We start from the raw sequence: 21,740 nt of genomic DNA, 5'->3' as shown, positions 1-21,740 counted from the left end.
TTTAATGTCTTCACAGACATTTCATCGTGTTTGGCCTTAGTCGAAGTCTCGGACGTATGATACGCTGTGGAACGTACAGCGTTCGGACGAACTATGAAGAAGTTATAATAAAATGTTCATTTACATCTTACTGTTTGAACAATCATTATCTCATATTACTGTAGCAGTGAAGGGTATTCGAATGGAAAATCAGCTAGTCATGGGCTTGTTGATGACTGGTATCAAGCTGGTAACTACAGTAATACTGGGGAAATACTGTACAGAATCTGAAGTGGACTACCTTAGTCCAAATACACTGTTTAATGAATCTAACACTCATTTGCAACAGATCAGACATGACTTCTTGAACTCCATTTGGACGGACTATTCATCAGCCTGATTTCAGTGGCAGACATTGAACAGAGGAGTAACTAATTTTCATGCAGGATTCTTGCGAACTTGTCGTTTGTCTTTTCTTTGGCTACGTACAAAAAAAGGCGTAGAACAGAAAGGCAGGTGAGATCGTGCAAGCACTCAAGCAGATGTTAGGAAAGTTAACTGAAGAATGCCGCACCTGTGGTCCCCATACCTCTATGTGGTTGTTCCTGTTGTAGTGCAGGTTGAGGACTCGGTAGATCTCCGAGTCTGCACCCACATGGAGATCGTCTGCGTTCTTGATGCCTTCGCTGACCGCCTGTCTCGCATACTTCTCCATCTGGATGTAATAGAACTCCCTGCAACACAGATAAACCGACGATACATTACACGACTGTCTATAGAGCTTATACTGCACGGAATAATTAATCAACTTACGACATTAAACGGGCAAATAAATGCAGTTGATATCAGAAATTAATATGAATTTCTAAAAATATGTTGTCTTCTGACGGACATTACACGATTTTATCAAGAGTTTGACCATTATATTTGTTGCACAGATAGAAGTGGAAAAAGATTCAGAGAATAGCAAGAAAGACTCTTTTTTTTAAAAATTAGAGATATGATCAATGTCCAAGCACACGAAGTCAGATGGTTTATGTTATGTTAACGGTAAATCAAATGGGTTACGCAGTACAGGGTGGAGCAAATGAAAGCGGCCCGGACCGTTTGTGGCAGCATTAACGGAGGAAGAAACGACCTACAGTTACTTCCAACGGGATGGAGCAACTGCTCATACAGCCGACCGAACCTTGGAGCACATTTACACAATCTTTACGCCCGACAGAGTTGTTAACAGAGGTCAGTTTGGTCGCGGCCCCAGCTGGCGTCCCAGGTCACTTGATCTGTCAGTGTGCGATTACTTTTTGTCAAGTCTAAGATGTATGGCAACAACCTTTATAGTCTTCATGAACTGCAGCAGAACATTTTGGACGAGAATGCAGCTATTCCAGCAGTCCAGCTTCGATCCGCCTTCACCATCTTGCTGACCAGGGCCCAGAAGTGCCAAGAGAAGAACGGAGGTCACTTTCAACAGTGCTACAGCCAGGTTATTAATGTATTTCCTTTCCTCTGCTGTGTTTCTTTGCACACTGGAACTCTGTTCTCTGGGTCACTTTTATTTTCTCCACCCTCTATTACTCAAGCGAAAGAAACGAATGTTACAAAATTGGATGCAAGTAATTCAGGTACAAATGTATCACTTTAAAGAAATTCTGGTTAGTCTATGTGATTCATATCGGCCAGTAGCAACTGCATCCAGAGCTATTTGTCACGAAATCTCGAAAGTACTTCGAGTTTCACCGCCGTTCCCCTTGCAACTGAAAATGCCACACAGCTGTAAATTCTAAGCGCTTCCAGTAGCGTTGCTTCTACATTTTTTTTTTTTACCAGACAATGTCGTACACCACTTAAATGTCAATATTAGAAGGTATCCGCAGGTAAATGAACGTCACCCTCCTGACAGCATATGTTATTTAACATATGTAAATATCATACAAGCTCTACTCCCTACATTAAGAACGTTGTACATAGTGATGCTGATGCTGCAGCTGCTGCTGTTGCTAATGATGATGATGCTGATGATGATTAGGCAAATCCATCACTGCAAGTTTAGTATTCTCCACTGTGCCTCTTTTCCACCATCATTTTCGTAGCTGCGTAGGATGCATTATGTTGATGTACTTGTTTACTGATATCTTCTTCTTCTTCTTCCGAGCGTCTTCCCAGTCACCATTTCTTCTACTACATCTCATCGAATGTCTTCGCCAAATTCTATTTCCAGTATTCGTATTCCCTTCCACCCTTTGTAACAGAATACGATTCCTTCATTTATCCGTCCGTTTCAAACTTTCCATTCTTCTCCACATCCACATCCCGATAGCCACTAAGCATTTCTACTGTTTCAGCCGCAATGTCCACGTTTTAGCACCATACTAGACAATATTCCGTAAAGTATACATCACTAAACTTTTCTTTAATTGTTTGGTTAATAGGAGGGAAAAAAATATTCCTTCTTCCGTAAAATATTACTTTTGCAACAGCTACCGTTGTTTTTATTTCTTGATCCATGCCATGTTACTGATAATTTTGCATCCAACGTACCCGAAGTTATCAACTTGTTCTAACACATCACAAATTTTCACTTTTATCTTCCTCGACTCAGAACCCCCTACCTTCGTATTCTTTACATTTAAAACTCCATCTCAACAGGCCTCGGAAGGTCCAACGCTAACGACCGACCGCTGTCTCATCCTGAGCCGATAGACGTCACTGGAATCGGATATGGAGGGGCATGTGGTGAACATATCGCCCTCCCTGCAGTTACCAGCTTTCGTCATCGGAGCCGAACTTCTCAAGTCAGTCGCTCCTCAATTGCCCTCACAAGGGCTGAGGGCAACCCGCTTACCAACAGTGCTCTGTAGACCCGGACAACCACCCAACCCAGTGCTAGCAAAGTCCGACAGCGCTTAACTTTAGTGATGTGACGGGACCCGCTGTTACCACCGCGTTTATCATCATTCAATGTTCCTCACAGCTGGTGCCCATTTTGTGGGTACCTACGTGGGCTACACAGAGAGTAAGATCCGATCGAGCGCGAAATGGAAACCACAATGAAAATCCGATGAATCTTTGCACAGATGTGTCGGACAGTATCTTCAGTACGTCCGCCGATTGCGTCACGTTGCTCTTTTTAGTCCCGAGAGCACAGTGAGCACGTAAAGATGCCTAGGAAATAGTGTCTCCTGCCAAGTGGGCCTGGTGAGATATGTCGCCTGATGGCATGCAGCCCACACAACATAACAGTCATGCGTTTCCTCCTTCATCACAATTCTCAGCCGCACTCAGGTGTGGCACAGAAGGTGATGCTGAAGTGTTTTCGATGGTAAGTATTTCATCATCCACAATACAGCCTGTAATATGCTCCCCCTGAGTTTCATCTCTTCTCACATGAACCGCTGGCTATGAAGGCAACATTTTGGCACAGACAACGAGCTGTAGACCAGCGTAGAGAATTGGCGGAAGGCACAGGCTGCTACCTGGCATGAACAGGGCAGTCGAGAGTTGGAACAACTGTAAGACAAATGTCCAAGTCGGGGCGGTGACTATCTAGAGAAATAACTGGAAGGTGTAGCTAATTGTTGCAACAAATATAACATTTTTTTTTATTTTCATAGTGGTCTCCATTTTTGCGACCGATCGGACCTTACTTTCTGAATTGCGCTCGTATTATAAAGACGTAGCATTAGTGTCTTTGGCGAAAAACACAGCCTTTCTGAACAGTTTTGTATATTATTCCGTAGGAAATAGAGCTTCGTTTCCTGGATGGGTCCCCTATTCATGTAATGAATATGAGTTGGCTTGCGTAGCTCAGATCCAGGGTACGCTTTGTTCATGACCCTAGCTTTCCGAGTAAAATAAATGTCTAAGTGAGTACGTAAAAATTATAGGAACTGATGGTAGTTTACCCAGTGTATATTAAGCTACTTCCTAGTAATACAGACCAGCTTCGAGAAATTTCCGCGCCAGACTGTTGTATGGTTTTCTTTTTTCTTTCCTAGTTCCTTTGCAACCGAGGATATGGCAGAATGAACAAAAGAAACGCCCCTCCCCTTCGCTAGCGTAGCACGGGAAATAGAGCGAGGGGGAGACATTATGTTCCTCAAGAGAATGGCTTCTCCGCGATTATAAGTAGCACTTTACACGGTGCCAAGTTACCGTGTGAGTTTACCGGTCGTCTAAGCGACGAATGGGACGTGACTCCGGAAGGCGGGCAGAGCGAGAGACAGAGAGGGAAAGAGAAAGCGCGGAGAAATGATGTAGGGAGAGCGAGGCGGAATGCGGGCGTAGGTGGGTGGATGGCATCGAAAAAGAGGCGCTAGGCAGATCAATAGAAGACAACGGCTCCGGCGTGAATGGGGAGCAGGAAGCAATACGGGCTGCGCGGGCTCAGCTGCACGTGTTAAACACGGAGTGGGACACGCCGCGTCGCGGGAAAGAGGAGGCGTTTTAAGGCCTCGCCGGGGCTAGTTAGGAAATGAGTCTCGCGCGCCGCGAGCGGGCGCAACGGAACGGCGCATTTTCACGTTTTGCGCGCGCCTCCACCCTCGCGCACAATTGTCCATTGAGCTGCCCAAGTACAAGATGTCAACAATGCGGCCGTTGTCTGTATCACATGTCGCGCCGCGCCGCTCAGCGCAGCGCCTCGCAGCATTAGCACGGGCGGGGCGCGGGAGAGCGGGCGAAGAATCGGCGCCGTGTGGGCGGAACACTGTGCTGCGGGGGTGGAGGCGCGAGTGCGGAGGCGGAGGTGGCGGCGGCGGCGGCAGCCTGCGCGACGCGGCGCGACACAAATATTGGCCTTCAGCGCAATTAGAAGGCAGTCGCGCGGCGCAGGCACTGTCCTCTCCGGCGCGCACCTCAATAGCAGTCGGGGCCATTACTCCTTCCGCAACTCGCAGGAGCCGTGTAATTTGTAAGATTGGTCCCGCGCAGGCCGTGCTGCTCCTTCTCTGCCTCGCGCAGCAGAGACAAGGTCCGGATCAGTGTGTGTGCGTGTGTGTGTGTGTGTGTGTGTGAGACCCTCGCGCCGTCCCGTACAGAGGATAGCCACCGAGTACCTCTAGCAGACGCGGACTGTCGCCGACGTCGGGGGACCGCAAGCCTGCATCACGCATTGCGCGAAAAAGAAAAGTGGCCCACGAGTCTTCGTGGGGGGCGCCAAGCATTGTCTCTCCCGAGCCCCTGCAAGCGACTGCTCTGCGACGTAGAAGGGTTCTCCGTTTATTATGCGTCTCAGCTCTCACACAAATTAATTAGGCTCCTGCACTGAGTTGTACCCGAAAACTAGAGAGCAGTCGGTGTGCGATAGCCTTCAGCTTACGTATAATTTCTTTGTGTCACTTCTGCGATTTACATGAATGTATTCTCAGTTGCGAATACGGACAAACATCAGCCTAATGACGACAATGGAAATTAGTTCCGGACCGCGAATGAAACACGATTTTCCCGCTTTAGGCGAGCGTACGCCTTACCCGCTTTGGCTATCCGTGCACGACTCACGTGTAGAAACAAACTTAATGCGTCATAACATGGACTTGTACACATTATGTATTACCCGTGTACAGCGGGAGGACATTTAAATTGAAAGCTGCTACCTGGTATCGGCGGATAAATACGATATAGCAGTACCTGTGTTGTTATGAAGTACGATACAATATTCCTTCGAACATGTATATAGAAATAATTGAAGTAGACAGTTTTGACGTATCACACACTAATTGAAGGTAAGAGGGCACGTTCACAACATTGGAGATCCACTGTCACGGTGGATCTCAGTCGGGGGACCCTCACATGTTAGCAAGCTGTACCATAGCGAAGATGAGTTTCGCAGCCCTTGAGCGAGTTCGGACGGGGGGGAGGGCGGGGGGGGGGGAAGGAGTGGGCGGGTGGAATATGGGAGATGCCACTGATCTCTACGGCCTATGTTTGGATACGAGACAGCTTCCAAAAACGTAATTTAATCATTTATAAATACAAGCGACGTCGGAGGTAGGATGCGTTGCGGTTCTCGCCTATTGAACTCGGAAGTTATCATAAGTACCCCAGCTCAACGGCAATGACTAAGGAAGAAACAGTGAACAGATAACTTGGTGGGAGGAAAGAAGCGTGATGGCCCAAGTTAGACCGCCTTTCTTGAGAGACATAGACAGATTGTTTCGAACGGCAGGAACGATCAGTTGGCTTACTGTCATGGATGGAGAAGGTGGTGCTTCAGATTGACGGCAAAGCATAAAATATAGGCTGTGACTTTGACATATTTGGCAGTCAAAGCTGACGGTTTGTCGTGCTGGTTTGTGTTTTCATCAAAACGGTGTATTACTAAATACACCTTTGAGGTGTTCAATACATCTCATTTTCGGTTTAATACCGTAATAGCTCCTTTGACGTGATTATATCTGTGAAGTAAATTTTGTTTAACGACCACCTCAAGAACTGTGTGTTTTGCAGATGGTGTTCTCTTTCTGGGATGTATCCCAGTGCCGACCCTTAGTAAGAATCTAATATGACTGATTCAATTGTTTCAGTGACGCTTCGCACAGCAACCTACCTTGCCTCTCACGACGCAACAAAGATTTTCCACACCATAGCCCTATACGCCAGATCACCAGATCTGTACAAGTAATTCAAATGTTTAAACACTGGAAGACAGTACTGCACCGCGGGACTTCTGTTAGTGTACTTGTTATGTGCTGATGTGGATCTAGTAATCCCTCTGGTTTATATTTACTTCCAAAGTATCTATTATCTCCTTCCATTTCCATTAAAATCCGTTAGATTTCCCATAATAGTGTCTTCCTTTGCACGCATAGGATCAAAGAAACAGCCAAACGTTCCGTCGATGTCGAAGTTATTACAGACTGTGTACTAATTGGGCTGATCTTGAAATAATGCATGCTTTCGACTGAGATTCAGACTCTGCTATCTGAACACATCTGCTCTTCAGAATGAGTCCACAGTATCATAAGTGTTTCACGAGTAAACAGCTCAAAGATTTCTTTCCATTTTATCTTTTCCTTCATAGAGAGAGGTTTTGAAATCTGATTTTCATGCTGTGTCTTTCGAAAATAATGGAAACTTGCTTGAGATGGAGGTTTTGAAATCTGACTTTCATGTTGTGTCTTTCGAAAATAATGGAAACTTGCTAGAGAGGGTGCGTTTCTGGATGAGGTATCGAATATATTGCTTCCCCCTACTTATACCTCCCGAGGAGATCACGAATGTAAAATTAGAGAGATTCGAGCGCCCGGGGAGGCTTTCCGACAGTCGTTCTTCCCGCGAACCATACGAGACTGGAACAGGAAAGGGAGGTAATGACAGTGGCACGTAAAGTGCCCTCCGTCACACACCGTTGGGTGGCTTGCGGAGTATAAATGTAGATGTAGACTATCCAGTGACAATATCTAGAATGAACGAAGACTCCAGGAAATTTCACAGTTTCTAGAATTACGTAACGCAATTAATATTCCATTTCTAATGTCGATTAGGCGAGTCAGAACTGGCTAAAGCTGACTGACGGAAACTATTCAGACAGAGACCAAGTATTCAACATTTCATCACCTAATTTTAGACGTTGATCTATTTTGACAAGCCTTGTTGCCATTGTCAGGGTAAACATGTGGTAGGCAGAATTATGGAAGACAGCAAGGCGATTCACAAATAAGGCGGTTTGTTGAAGTTTTATAGTTCTATAGCAAGACAGCATTACACGATATGAGTGAAGATTGAGAATAATGAGTTTACATCATCGGCCTTTACCAGAGCTCTGAGGAGCTTTGAAGGAAATACATGTGGGATTAAATCATGTTGGTCACCGTTTGAGAATCAGGAATAAGATGTATTGAGGTATGGATACGATAAATAATTTGAAGGTGAGAGGATTGGATGGTTTAGATATGGATTACGATGTAATGTTCAGTAATGGGAGGGAGAGAGAGAAGCTCCACCATGTAGAAAAAAAGGGAAAGGTATCTTACGTCTGCCGGCCTGGGTGGCCGAGCGGTTCGAGGCGCTGCAAGTCTGGAACTGCGCGACCGCTACGGTCGCAGGTTCGAATCCTGCCTCGGGCATGGCCGTGTGTGATGTCCCTAGGTTAGTTAGATTTAAGTAGTTCTAAGTTGTAGGGGACCGATGACCTCAGAAGTTAAGTCCCATAGTGCTCAGGGTCATTTCAAACATTTTTTTATCTTACGTCTGGTAGCGTGAGCAGATGACAGAACGGCCTGATACTGGAATTTGGTGGAAGAGGATGTGGAGAGAGAGTATATTTATGGTTGGTGAGATGTGTAGCACAGTAGAATACTGGAAATTTGAGAGGAACGATGAAGAGGTTGGCGTAGAACGTGCGTATGGGTTGGATGTAGATGAAGATAGAGGGAGAATCTAATGTGTTGGTAAGGGATATGTGTGGAGAGGGGTAAGCATAAAAGCGGATGTGGAAGGTCAGACATAGAAAGCGCTCAATAATCAGGATGTATTAGTAGACTCTTTGGGTACAGAAGTCAGGGTAATCCCAGAAAAGGTGACACAATTACAGTGTTGTGCGCGTTACGTCAACAGATCAGCTTATTCGACCAATGAATGATATTGGTAGTAAAGGTATATAGAAATCGTCAGTCGGGCATTGTCAGGGATACACATAAAAGAGTTTCGAAACAGCCATTGGGGAGTTCAAGAGATCGACTGGAAGAGAGCAACACAGAGGAATACTCGAGGGAGGAGGGGGAAGTTTGTTGAAACAACTCTCTACGATCTCGGGACAGGTGCGATTGGTGCTACATCACTCTCGAGAGTCAGCCGCTCGCTGTCATCCCAGTGTCGGCGGCTGCGCTATTCACTGTTCATCGGGGACGAAACACGGCGGCTGACGCTCGAACAGGACCCACTGAGGACTGTGAGCCGGCGCTCACGCACCTGTGCGCCGCGCCGGCGGCGCCCTCAGAAAAAGCGCGCTGGCGCCACCTCCGCGCCGTAATTAGCCCGGCAGCGGCCGCGACCGCGGACTCCTTGCGAGGAGCAGCTAGCAGCAGCAGCGGCAGCAGCTAATGCCTGTATTGGCTATCCGGGCGTGGCGGGACACTCGGCTGCACTCGTTTCCCAGCGACCGCCGGCTGCGCCCGCGTTCCTCTCTCTCTCTGTCTCTCTCTCTCGCTCTCCTCCCGCGAATCCTCGCCCTTGGAGCGCGCGGCAGGCGCGCGCGCGCGCGCACGAGCTCGCTCCACGGCATTCCAAAGTGAAAAGGCTATAGAACTGATACAACCGCAATTCGCCGCAGATGATAGCACACCGACAAAACGGCTGGTGCTTCATTATCAACTGGCATCGCACGCCCCCTCACCCTCTTGTGTCGCGATAATGGCAGCGCACGAGCAAGGCGGCTCTGGAGAGAGCCAATTAGCACGGAGCTGGGAGCTGGAAGCTACTGCTGCTGCTGCTGCTCGCCTCGGCTCCGCTTTTTATTCGGGCCGACGACGACGACGGCGGCGGCGCCGGCGTCGCAGCGTCGCACCGCTCGTCTCGTCTCGTACCGTCCCATTTCGTCTCGGGCGCGGCTTTCAGACGCTGTCCCGCCAGCGCTATCCGCGCGCACGGGGCCGGAATTAAATGCGTAAGGCACTTTCAAAAATTAGCGCCACCTCTCCCGGGCCGCCTTGGTGCTCCCTGCCCTTTGTGGGCGCTGTCGTCATCCCGCCAGCTCGCGACCGGGGGCCGCGCAGACACGGTGACGTCGCCCTCCGAGTCGATGGCAGTGCCTGTGTTCGCTGACGGCGCGGGTAAGCGCCTTCTTCTCACCTACTGACACCTGCAGCAAGTGCGCCCTTCTTTGCATAAGCGACAGCTACTGGATGTCGGACCCAGCATCCCGTCACCCCAAATGGCGGTATGTTTAGCGTTACGTTGACTCTGAGGCCATCAGACTTGAAGCACTCAGTACTACAAATACAGGGCGCTCCGAAATCCCCGTTATAAACTTACAGGACTTGTAGAGAGGCGTGAGCACATAATACACTGAAGAGCCCAAGACACTGCTACTCCTGCCTAATATCGTGTAGGGCCCCTGTGAGCACGCAGAAGTGCCGCAACACGACGTGACATGGACTCGACTAATCTCTGAAGTATAGCTGGAGGGGACTGACACCATGAATCCTGCAGGGCTGTACATAAATCCGTAAGAGTAAGACGGGTTGGAGATCTCTTCCTAACAGCACGCAGCAAGGCATTCGAGATATGCTCAATAATGCTCATGACTGCGGAGTTCGGTGTCTAGCGGAAGTGTTTAAACTCAGAAGCATGTTCCTGGAGCTACTCTGTAGCAATTCTGGGTGTCGCATTGTCCTGTTGGAATTGCTTAAGACCGTCGGAATGCACAATGGACATGATGGATCCAGGTACGTATCACCTGGCAGAGTCGTGTCTAGACGTATGAGGGGTCCTATATCACTCCAACTGCATACACCCCACACCATTAAGCCGCCCGTTGTGGCCGAACGGTTCTAGGCGCTTCAGTCTGGAACCGCGCGACAGCTACAGTCGCAGGTTCGAATCCTGCCTAGGGCATGGATGTGTGTGATGTCCTTAGGTTAGTTAGGTTCAAGTAGTTCTAAGTTATAGGGGACTGATGACCTCAGATGTTAAGTCCCATAGTGCTCAGAGCCATTTGAACCATTTGAGCCACACCATTACAGAACCTCCGCAAGCTTGAACAATCCCCTGCTGACATGCAGGGTCTATGGATGAATGACGTTGTCTCGATACCAGCTACGGTCGCAGGTTCGAATCCTGCCTGGGGCATGGATGTGTGTGATGTCCTTAGGTTAGTTATGTTCAAGTAGTTCTAAGTTCTAGGGGACTGATGACCTCAGATGTTAAGTCCCATAGTGCTCAGAGCCATTTGATCCATTTGAGCCACACCATTACAGAACCTCCGCCAGCTTGAAGAATCCCCTGCTGACATGCAGGGTCTATGGATGAATGACGTTGTCTCGATACCCCTACGCGTCCATCCGCTCGAAACAATTTGAAACGAAACTCGTCCGACCAAGCAACAAGTCTGCATTCATCAACAGTCTACTCTCGATGTTGACGGGCCCAGGCGAGGCCTAAAGTTTTATGTCGTGCAGTATCAAGACTACACAAGTAGGCCTTCAGGTCCGAAAGCCCATATCGATGATGCTTCGTTGAATGGTTCGCACGCTGACACTTGTTGATGGTCCAGCACTGAAATCTGCAGCAATTTGTGGAAGGGTTGCACTTCTGTCACGATTTACTGAGTGGGCTGCCCCTACTTATGGCATTTACTGATCTTAAAATAGGCAGAGTAGGATATTTAGCAGTGGCATTAGTTGGTGGGTCTGGTCGACAAAAATTTGTTTTGTTTTGTTTCAACGCCCACACCAGCTGATACTGATGGTTCTACTTCGCATATTTTAAAAAACGAAGATGAGCTATTTCAACCGAAAACAGTAATGTCAATAGGTTACATGATATGGATTGCTCTTTGTTTAGAAAAACAAATTTGCCATCTCCTCGTCAGCAGCCTTATCCTCCGTATCAGTTACCCGCCTTTTCCATTCTGAGTTTCTGTTCGTCATGCGTGTTACATCTGGATTTACATCCTGGAATATAATTCACGCAGTGCCTGTTCGCAGCTGAAGAAACTTTACATTATGAAGGCGACAATATTTTGATCGTCTTCACATGGCAGTACTCGGGATGGAGTCCATACAGAATTCTGATTTTATATGGTCTCTGCGCCGTTGTTTAGACTAAGAAACGAGTAGAGGCAGCTGCCTGTATTAGGAGTAGAAAAAAAAATGGCTCTGAGCACAATCGGTCTTAACATTGGAGGTCATCAGTCTCCTAGAACTTAGAACTACTTAAACCTAACTAAACTAAGGACAACACACACATCCATGCCCGAGGCAGGATTAGAACCTGCGATCGTAACTGTCGCACGGTTCCAGACTGAAGCGCCTAGAACCGCTAGGCCACTCCGGCTGGCTAGGAGTCGCAACGAGAGGAGTTAGTAGAGAAGTGAAACTATGTGTTTCTCTGTTCTGTACACAGAAACACCAGTCTACACTTGATCGGGGATATTCAGTCGACAAAGTCCTTGGCCAGCTACCCTGCAACGTTATTACTGAAATCGATCGTCACACAAAGGAAGGAATCGAGCTTTTCCTTGCTTATCAAATGCAAATGACGACTTGAATGTCATATCTGTGAGATAAACGTGAATATGCGCTTAATTAGCATGCAGATCACATTTTGCTAACTCTTGGTTCGTTTCTGACATGTTTGTGACGAGAGAGACTTCCATTACATTTACGCCTTCGGGAGTGCGGCAGCGTTGTCTAGCAGACAGCTGACGCCGGCTGGCGAACGCAGCAGTTGCGGCGGCGCCGGCAGTTCTGCAGAACGAGGTGAGGCGTTTTCGCAAAGGAGCCTGGTGGGCGAGAGCGGTGCCTGGCACGCATTGTGCTGCCCGCCGTACGCACGCGACTCACACCGGGACACGCCCACGCAGTGCGTGGCAACTGCGGCACGCACACTGAGGTCAGTGTACCAGTTACCCGCCCTCGGGCCTCCATCTCTCTGCGTCAAATTAGTTCATCTAAACGCTCTCTTTCTGTGGCCACGTATTTCTCTGTCTACAGCTCAGATATGTTCACGTAAGACGTTAGCAACGCGCATCACATCCCTCGAAGAAATCAGGCGGTGAAGGGGTGTACCTGCCTTGTTATTATGACATTACTCACGTAGCCTAAATAACGGGACCCTTTTAATTTGTCATACACTTCTTACTTTGAGAATGAACAGCGTCTACCTCAGTTACGATCTCACCATAGAACATTTTAGTCGAGCTGAGTCCAGTCTGACCATTCTATTTCATGATTTCCAATGTTCCACCTGAGCGAGGTGGCGCAGCGGTAAAACATTGGATTCGCATTCGGGAGGACGGTGGTTAGAATCCTCTTCCGGCTATCCAGTTTTGAAGTTTTCATTTATTTCCCAAAATTACGTAAGACAGAGGCCGGAGTGGACACGACTGGTTACCTTCGCTCTCCATCACCAATCCAGATTTGTTTCCTTTCTCTAAAGACATCTTCGTCGACGGGACCTTAAATCTTTTATCCTTCCTTTCCAGTGCTCCCAACAGATTCTGAGAGCACTCTCTTCACAACACTGATTTCTTCGATCATTCTTGTGAAAATTGTTATGAACAACGTTGCGCAGAATAGTACATTGTTTCCCGTACAGTATTCAGGCTCTTATTGCTGTCTAAATGTAGTAAATGATGTACCACAAATAGTAATGATCTTCGGAAGCGACTTTTCAAATGGTTTTCTCGTTATTTTCGCTCTTGCCACTAGAAGTTTATTCACTATAACTTTCGATCATGTCTCTGAATCCGACAGATCTGTCACGTAATAAGCAGAAATGAGTCTGTAAATTGTAACACTTATTCGGATCAGTCATTGCTAAGGCACTGGTCACGAGAGCAGAGGACTTAGTTTCGAGAGCCGGCTAGACGCACGGTATTGGTACATCTCGAAAATTTCACTTTAGTGTTCAGTGTTCTCCTCTGCAGATCTGTCAGCAGCCCTTTCCAGATTATTATTGAACTACAAATTCCGCAACTTCTGCGTGAATACTATTCCAGCAGATACGCCACGGAGACGTATCGTGCCGTGACGGTAAATTGTCACACCCTAGTCAAAACTGCCTGCCTACTCTGTCGCCAACCCACTGTTTTAATAAATAAAAAAGAAAAAGAAAAAGAGATACATTCAAGTGGTTAATTGCACGGAATTATCAGTTCGACTTTGACACTTTTGGAAAAGTTTTCTGCTAATTTAGAAGCGTATTTGTTAATGCACGTCCTTGTGTGCGCGCAGAAGACTTAGTTGACTCAAAGACAAATAAGTGAGACCATAATCCCGCAGCTCTACGTCACTTTCTCTGAGAGATTTAGTTTCTCCAATCATAGATACCATATCAGACAACAATTTTGCTTTAGCGAACTCGATAAATTGGTCAGGTTTTCAGATTCCTCCCAGCTCATGTCCGTGCATTGTAGATCCTTTGAAAAATTTCGTTTCCAAGTATTACGGTGTCTTTTTCTGTTGGTTTCCACAACGGTGCCGATTCGTCTTCTTTCAGCAACGATTTTACGGGAGCCGAGTAGACCATTTCTTCTCCGCACATCATCATTTGAAACGTGATCGCGATAGCTAAACTTCAGAATTCGCCTCAGGCATTATCTATGGAAAACATTGAGCTTACTTCTATACGGTAATCGGTAGGATGATAGAGGAGTACAGCCAAAGCCCTTTGGTTGAGCTTTCCCAATGGACTGCAATCGCTAGGAGGACTCCACAACCCTTTCCAATTCTGCCGGTGACGTCTACATCTAAGTCCCCGTTATCAAAGACAAGATTGTCTAAACGTACCATTTGGGGTAATCATTACACCACGTAGGTGAATGTTCGACTCAAAGACAGCAATAAGTAAGACCATAATCACGCAACTCTAATCCGGCCGAGTGGCCGAGCGGTTCTATGCGCTACAGTCTGGAATCGCGTGACCGCTACGGTCGCAGGTTCGAATCCTGCCTCGGGCATGGATGTGTGTGATGTCCTTAGGTTAGCTCGGTTTATGTAGTTCTAAGTTCTAGGGGACTGATGACCTTAGAAGTTAAGTCCCATAGGGCTCAGAGCCATTTGAACCATTTTTGAACGCAACTCTACCTGACCTTGTCTAGAAACGAGGTATCGAAACACACACACACACACACACACACACACCTTAACTGGTCACCAGCAACCCAGGTCAGTAACGAATTGTGATTATCACATCATCCCGTAAATGAACACTCGACCCAGAAAACCGATAAGACCATAGCCACGCAACTCTTCCTGCCCTCTAAGAAAGAGGTACTGAAACACGTGCGGGCGTACAAACTCACACACACACGCTACATGTGCTGACGCAGACACGCGTAACACCAACACGGCGCCTCGTTCAGATGGACAGCGTGACTCGCGGTGCTTCCGGCGAGCTCCCAGCAGACGTGGAGTGTTGGCCCGACAGGTAACGGCCGCCGCCCACCGCAGACGGCACTGCCCTCGACCGTCGCGTGACCTCTCCCACTAGAGGGCAGCAGAAGCGTCGCCACAGCCCAAAGACGCTCCGTGTTTTTCCCCTGGAAGCGGCGGGGCGTTGTCTGCGCGCACGCTATCTGCGGACACTTGCTTCATTAGCGTAATGAAAGTGATTAACACGAGGCCGCAAGGCGCCTCCGGACGCCCGTTTCGGGTCTCGCCGCGGACGGAAGGGGAAACGCGATATTGCGGGGAGTCGGGTGTCACAAGGCGCTTCTTCAGGCCTCTTGCCGTCTCCCACTCTGCGACTATATTTTCACCAAAAAGGTACGTATGTCGTTAATGTCGCGACTTCTAACGTTACTGTTAAGTACGTACACGGGACACTGTCACATTAATATGGTCTCGTCATATATCTACGGCGCGTAGCTCAAGACCATGTGATCTGCACTGGCGCAAGTAATATGACAAGGCGCTTACAAGTTTCCTGTACGCATTCCGATGGCAGCCATTACGACGAAAGAAAGCTGAACCAGTGTTGCCTTAAGGGGTCGTCCTGTGCTTTCGATGCATAGGGTTTGTATACCGTCTGCGAGTTTCTGGGAAGTATTTGTGGCAGCTTTTCAACGATCAGTTCCGGATTACTTAGACAGGGTTTGTAAACCGTCTGCGAGTTTCTGGGAAGTATTTGTGGCAGCCTTGAGAACAGTCTTAGTGGGAACTAAGAAGCTCAACTTCCATTAACCTCACAACTGATAGACTGGAGCGCTGCGCAATACGTGAAGACGGAGTTAATATGAAGCAGTGTAACAATTCAAGGTTGAAACAAGCAAGTGAGTAACAAGATTCTTTTCTTCAGCGATAGGTCAATCAACCCTGTTTCAAAGAGGCTTTGAGACAGTTCGATGGTATCTACGCCCAAGCTAAGGGTTGTGCGTCGTCGGAAAACATTAGATTTTCGATGAAAATACCGAAATTGGACTGCTATCGTCGATTTGTCGTGAAGACACACTCTACAGCTCCTAGACGTTCGTCGCAACACATCTGGGACATCCTGTCATCGTAGCGCATCGATGATGTTTCCAGACATGGGTTCCAATCTCGATTTGTTCAAGACACGCTCTCGAAGTTTGTTGCAATATTTCTGGGACACCCTCTTTATTATCTCATCTTGTAGCTTACACCTATTTCCTGTGAATTTGCACCATTCTACATTGTCGAACAGTTTTTCTCGGCCGACATCCTACGAACGTTTCACGATTCTTCTTAAGTCTTGCCTCCGTTATCAAGTGCAACGTCATAACAGCCTCTCTGGTGCCTTTATTTTTCCTGAAACCAAACTGATCGTCGCCTAATAGACCGCTAGTCTACGTTTCCATTCGTTTGTGCGTCATCCTTGCCAGCAACTTCAACAAATGAGTTGTTAAACTGACTGCGCGATAGCTCTCACACTTATCTGCCCTAGAAGTGAAGTCTATTCCAGTGAAAATACTGAATGCTTTTTTGAACGCTGAATTAATTTTCAGCCACCAATATCGCTAAAATCATTTATTCACGTATTACTGGTTTCGGCAAGTCGCTGTTGCCATCTTCGAATCTGCAAAAGGTGACACCGAAAATGCTAGGCTGCAGCAGAGATAATTATATCCAAGATTTGCGATACACGGAACAATAACAAACCTATGTTTATATCATTAAAAAAATGGCTCTGAGCACTATGGGACTTAACTTCTGAGTTCATCAGTCCCCTAGAACTTAGAACTACTTGAACCAACTAACTTAAGGACATCACAAGCATCCATGCCCGAGGCAGGATTCGAACCTGCGACCGTAGCGGTCGCGCGTTTCCAGACTGTAGCGCCTAGAACCGCTCGGCCATTCTGGCCGGCTTACATCATTACACAATCTTCTCTTTCAGTACAGAAAGTGGTGTCACGCAGTGTATGTTAATGTTGGTATCGTGAGCTGTACTAGAAGTCGGCATGTCAGTTTCGAAATAACAGCCATGTACACACATTTAAAATTGACATGCCGCCTTCTAGTATAGCTCACAATACCAACAAGAACATTCGTTGTGTAGCACCACTTACTGTACAGAAGGAGAAGTTCGTGTAATGATATAAACATGGGTATGTTGTTATTCAAGGTATTGCGCATATTGGATATAATTATGCTTGCTATTATGTTAGTTGTTGTATCCCATCATTTGCGGTCCCATCTTTTGCAGATCCGAAGGTGGCAACTGAGAGTTTCTGAAACCGGTAATGTGTGGTAATAAATAATTTTAGCGATCTTGGCAATTGGCACGCTGACGATGTCTGGAATGTATAGTGAATGGTAGCTTAGACCACGTTTGTGAGGTATACCTATCACGTAAACTGCCAACTTGCCACGCAGACCACTGCCAGTCTCTGCCTTTAAAGAAGTGGCGGTTCTCAGCTCTATAGGGAGCAGCGTTTGTCACGGTGGGCCATCTCGTAAATGAGGGCGACGATTGGCGCCGGCGGCGGAGGAGACGGCAGCGAGACGGCGCCGCTGGGCGTTTCTGCAGTCGGAGGCGGACGCTCGGGGCGGGGCCGACGGTAAGGGCCGTCCCGGCGCGCTGCGTCGGCGTCGGCGCCGTCGGCGTCCGCTGCCCGTGATGGATGTTTTACAAACTGCGCCAAGGCTGCGGCCGGGCGCCGCGCTCGCGCGCCGCGCTAATTTAATGGACTACTTAATAAAGACTAACTCGATTAAGACGGCCCGCCGGTGTCGAGTTGCGGCCGGCCGGCCGCGTCCTCCCGTCTGCGCCGTATCCGCGGGGTCCCCGCCGCCCCCGCCAGACGTCGATTAGGTCGGCCACCGCCGCCGCCGCTGCCGCGGCACCGTCACGCTAATCAGTTCGCGTTATTTAATGTTTCCGGCCGTCCGCTGCAGTGTGCGGAACGTCCCCCTCCTGCAGGCGGTGAGCCGCGCGAGCCGCCTTTCGTGGGAAATATGGCGGTCTTCTCTCATCACTCATCTATCGATTGTTGCCTGATGTCTTACCAGTGAAATGTTTTGACGTTGGTTCAAATGGCTCTAAGCACTATGGGAATTAACATCTGAGGTCATCAGTCCCCTAGACTACTTAAACCTAACTTACCTAAGGACACATCCATGCCCGAGGCAGGATTCGAACATGCGACCGTAGCAGGCGCGTGGTTTCGGACTGAAGCGCCTAGAACCGCTCGGCCATTTTGACGTTGTAATGCCCCTACACGAGCGACTTCATTGTCTCGCTCACCTACAATGTAATTCTTAAGAACGACAGCGTGAAAACTACAAGGTATACAGAAAAATTATACATATAAGTAGACGAGCAACTTTCCAAATTCAGTTCGTAATACCCGCTGTGGCGTAGTTACAGAGCCCACCACTAGACGGCAAGCGTGTCAGACAATGAAGACAAATCATGTGCTCCGTGTTATTGCACTTGCAGACAGGCAGCCAAATGAACAGATTTCTAAAGTGATCTGCTGTCTTGGCGCCTTGCTGAGCGCCAATATTAGCCGCAGCATCAATCAATCCCGCGCTTACACTGACCTCTCCACGTCTCAAGCTGTGTCCATACTGAGCCGGCCGGGGTGGCCGAGCGGATCTAGGCGCTTCAGTCCGGAACCGCGCGACTGCTACGGTCGCAGGTTCGAATCCTGCCTGGCGCATGGATGTGTGTGATGTCCTTAGGTTAGTTAGGTTTAAGTAGTTCTAAGTTCTAGGGGACTGATGACCTCAGATGTTAAGTCCCATAGTGCTCAGAGCCATTTGAACCATTTGTCTCCATACTGAGTTCCTGTAATGTGAATTAAAAATTTCTGGAGATGCTCTATCCACTGATATCTGTCTCTTTTCTGCATCCCTTACAACTTCCACGTAGACATGTCCTGAAGCCCTGGAGATACTTACGAATTACCATGTATAAGCGACAGTCAAATGAAAACCAAACACCCGGCCCAACGGGACTATGGAATGTTTCCACTCAAATGTAGTCACCATATGCATTAACATATTTATCCCACCAGGAGGCGAGACGGTCCATTCCTGTATCGTGGAACGCGCCGGCCGCTGATGGCCTCACAACCGCACCCAGTCTCTCAGGATGATGTCTCCCACTTGCTGCAAGTCTCATAGATTTGCTGTTGATTAAAAACTAGACGCCCTGAAAAAAATGGCACCGGCTAGCGAGAAAGGGAACATTCAAGACACAAAGGAATTAAAGACATTAGCTGCCGGTGGGCAATGATTTATCTGTATATCAACGGGGCAATTTGAAAATTTTCAACTTTCCCCGCTGATATAAATTAATGTCCAGTGACAGTCGACCTCTTTATTTCCTTTGTGTCTTCATTTATATATATACACTCCTGGAAATGGAAAAAAGAACACATTGACACCGGTGTGTCAGACCCACCATACTTGCTCCGGACACTGCGAGAGGGCTGTACAAGCAATGATCACACGCACGGCACAGCGGACACACCAGGAACCGCGGTGTTGGCCGTCGAATGGCGCTAGCTGCGCAGCATTTGTGCACCGCCGCCATCAGTGTCAGCCAGTTTGCCGTGGCATACGGAGCTCCATCGCAGTCTTTAACACTGGTAGCATGCCGCGACAGCGTGGACGTGAACCGTATGTGCAGTTGACGGACTTTGAGCGAGGGCGTATAGTGGGCATGCGGGAGGCCGGGTGGACGTACCGCCGAATTGCTCAACACGTGGGGCGTGAGGTCTCCACAGCACATCGATGTTGTCGCCAGTGGTCGGCGGAAGGTGCACGTGCCCGTCGACCTGGGACCGGACCGCAGCGACGCACGGATGCACGCCAAGACCGTAGGATCCTACGCAGTGCCGTAGGGGACCGCACCGCCACTTCCCAGCAAATTAGGGACACTGTTGCTCCTGGGGTATCGGCGAGGACCATTCGCAACCGTCTCCATGAAGCTGGGCTACGGTCCCGCACACCGTTAGGCCGTCTTCCGCTCACGCCCCTACATCGTGCAGCCCGCCTCCAGTGGTGTCGCGACAGGCGTGAATGGAGGGACGAATGGAGACGTGTCGTCTTCAGCGATGAGAGTCGCTTCTGCCTTGGTGCCAATGATGGTCGTATGCGTGTTTGGCGCCGTGCAGGTGAGCGCCACAATCAGGACTGCATACGACCGAGGCACACAGGGCCAACACCCGGCATCATGGTGTGGGGAGCGATCTCCTACACTGGCCGTACACCACTGGTGATCGTCGAGGGGACACTGAATAGTGCACGGTACATCCAAACCGTCATCGAACCCATCGTTCTACCATTCCTAGACCGGCAAGGGAACTTGCTGTTCCAACAGGACAATGCACGTCCGCATGTATCCCGTGCCACCCAACGTGCTCTAGAAGGTGTAAGTCAACTACCCTGGCCAGCAAGATCTCCGGATCTGTCCCCCATTGAGCATGTTTGGGACTGGATGAAGCGTCGTCTCACGCGGTCTGCACGTCCAGCACGAACGCTGGTCCAACTGAGGCGCCAGGTGGAAATGGCATGGCAAGCCGTTCCACAGGACTACATCCAGCATCTCTACGATCGTCTCCATGGGAGAATAGCAGCCTGCATTGCTGCGAAAGGTGGATATACACTGTACTAGTGCCGACATTGTGCATGCTCTGTTGCCTGTGTCTATGTGCCTGTGGTTCTGTCAGTGTGATCATGTGATGTATCTGACCCCAGGAATGTGTCAATAAAGTTTCCCCTTCCTGGGACAATGAATTCACGGTGTTCTTATTTCAATTTCCAGGAGTGTATATATACGAGGGTCACTCCAAACGAAATGCACACTATTTCTTTTTTTAAATCCATCTTTTACTCTACATGTTTGAAAGTTTTAAATGTGTAGATATATCCTTTAGGAACAATATTTTCATTTCTCCTCATTATTTCCATCCCTCTCACCTGCCTTATGCCATCTTGGAATGAGCGCCTGTATACCCGTACGGTAACATTCTGGACCAGCCTACTGGAGCCACTGTTTGGCAGCGTGCGCAAGGGAAAACTGGTGAAAAATGATGGAGCCATGTTTCATCAGCTGTCACAATTCTTCCAAGAAATTCATCTACACCATTCTCGTACTGTTCCAAAAATTCGCTGCATACCGTTTTTCTTGTTTCTTTGTGAGCCACTGTCAACATCCTTGGAACCCACCTGGCACAAACCTTTTTTAACGCCAACACTTTCAGTATTCTGCAAACACTTCCTTCCCCTATCCCAACGTAGCGTGACAATTCGTTCACTGTGATGCGTGTGTCAGCAGTCACCAATTCGTTAAGTCTCTGCACATAGTCTGGGGTGTGTGCAGTAGGAGGCCTGCCGCTGCGAGGACAATCCTCAATATTGCCGTGCCCACTTTCGTCACGTAACCTGCATGCCCACCGACTAACTGTACTGCCATCGACAGCAGCATCTCCATACACCTTTTTCAACCTCTTGTGGATGTTTCCCACTGTCTCGTTTTCACAGCACAGCAATTCTATGACAGCACGTTGCTTCTGACGAACGTCAAGTGTAGGAGCCATCTTGAAGACATACTGCGACGACGCCACTCACGGGAACAGGTTGAACCAAGTTACCAAGTTTGAAAACAAGCGGGAAGGATGTATCTAC

General features: G+C 48.3%; 1 protein-coding gene across 1 annotated transcript in view; it reads right to left on the bottom strand.

Annotated features, from left to right (window-relative positions):
• The window catches only part of LOC126192305 (homeobox protein prospero), a 64,972-nt gene that overhangs the window by 7,201 nt on the left and 36,031 nt on the right, over window positions 1–21,740 (bottom strand). The window contains exon 7 of the mRNA XM_049932593.1: window positions 569–713. Coding sequence (XP_049788550.1) covers window positions 569–713 — 145 coding nt within the window. The remainder of the gene's footprint in view (window positions 1–568; window positions 714–21,740) is intronic.

This window comes from Schistocerca nitens, chromosome 1, assembly GCF_023898315.1.
Source record: "Schistocerca nitens isolate TAMUIC-IGC-003100 chromosome 1, iqSchNite1.1, whole genome shotgun sequence".
Taxonomy (NCBI): Eukaryota; Metazoa; Arthropoda; class Insecta; order Orthoptera; family Acrididae; genus Schistocerca; species Schistocerca nitens.
This window is presented reverse-complemented; position numbering and strand designations above follow the sequence as displayed.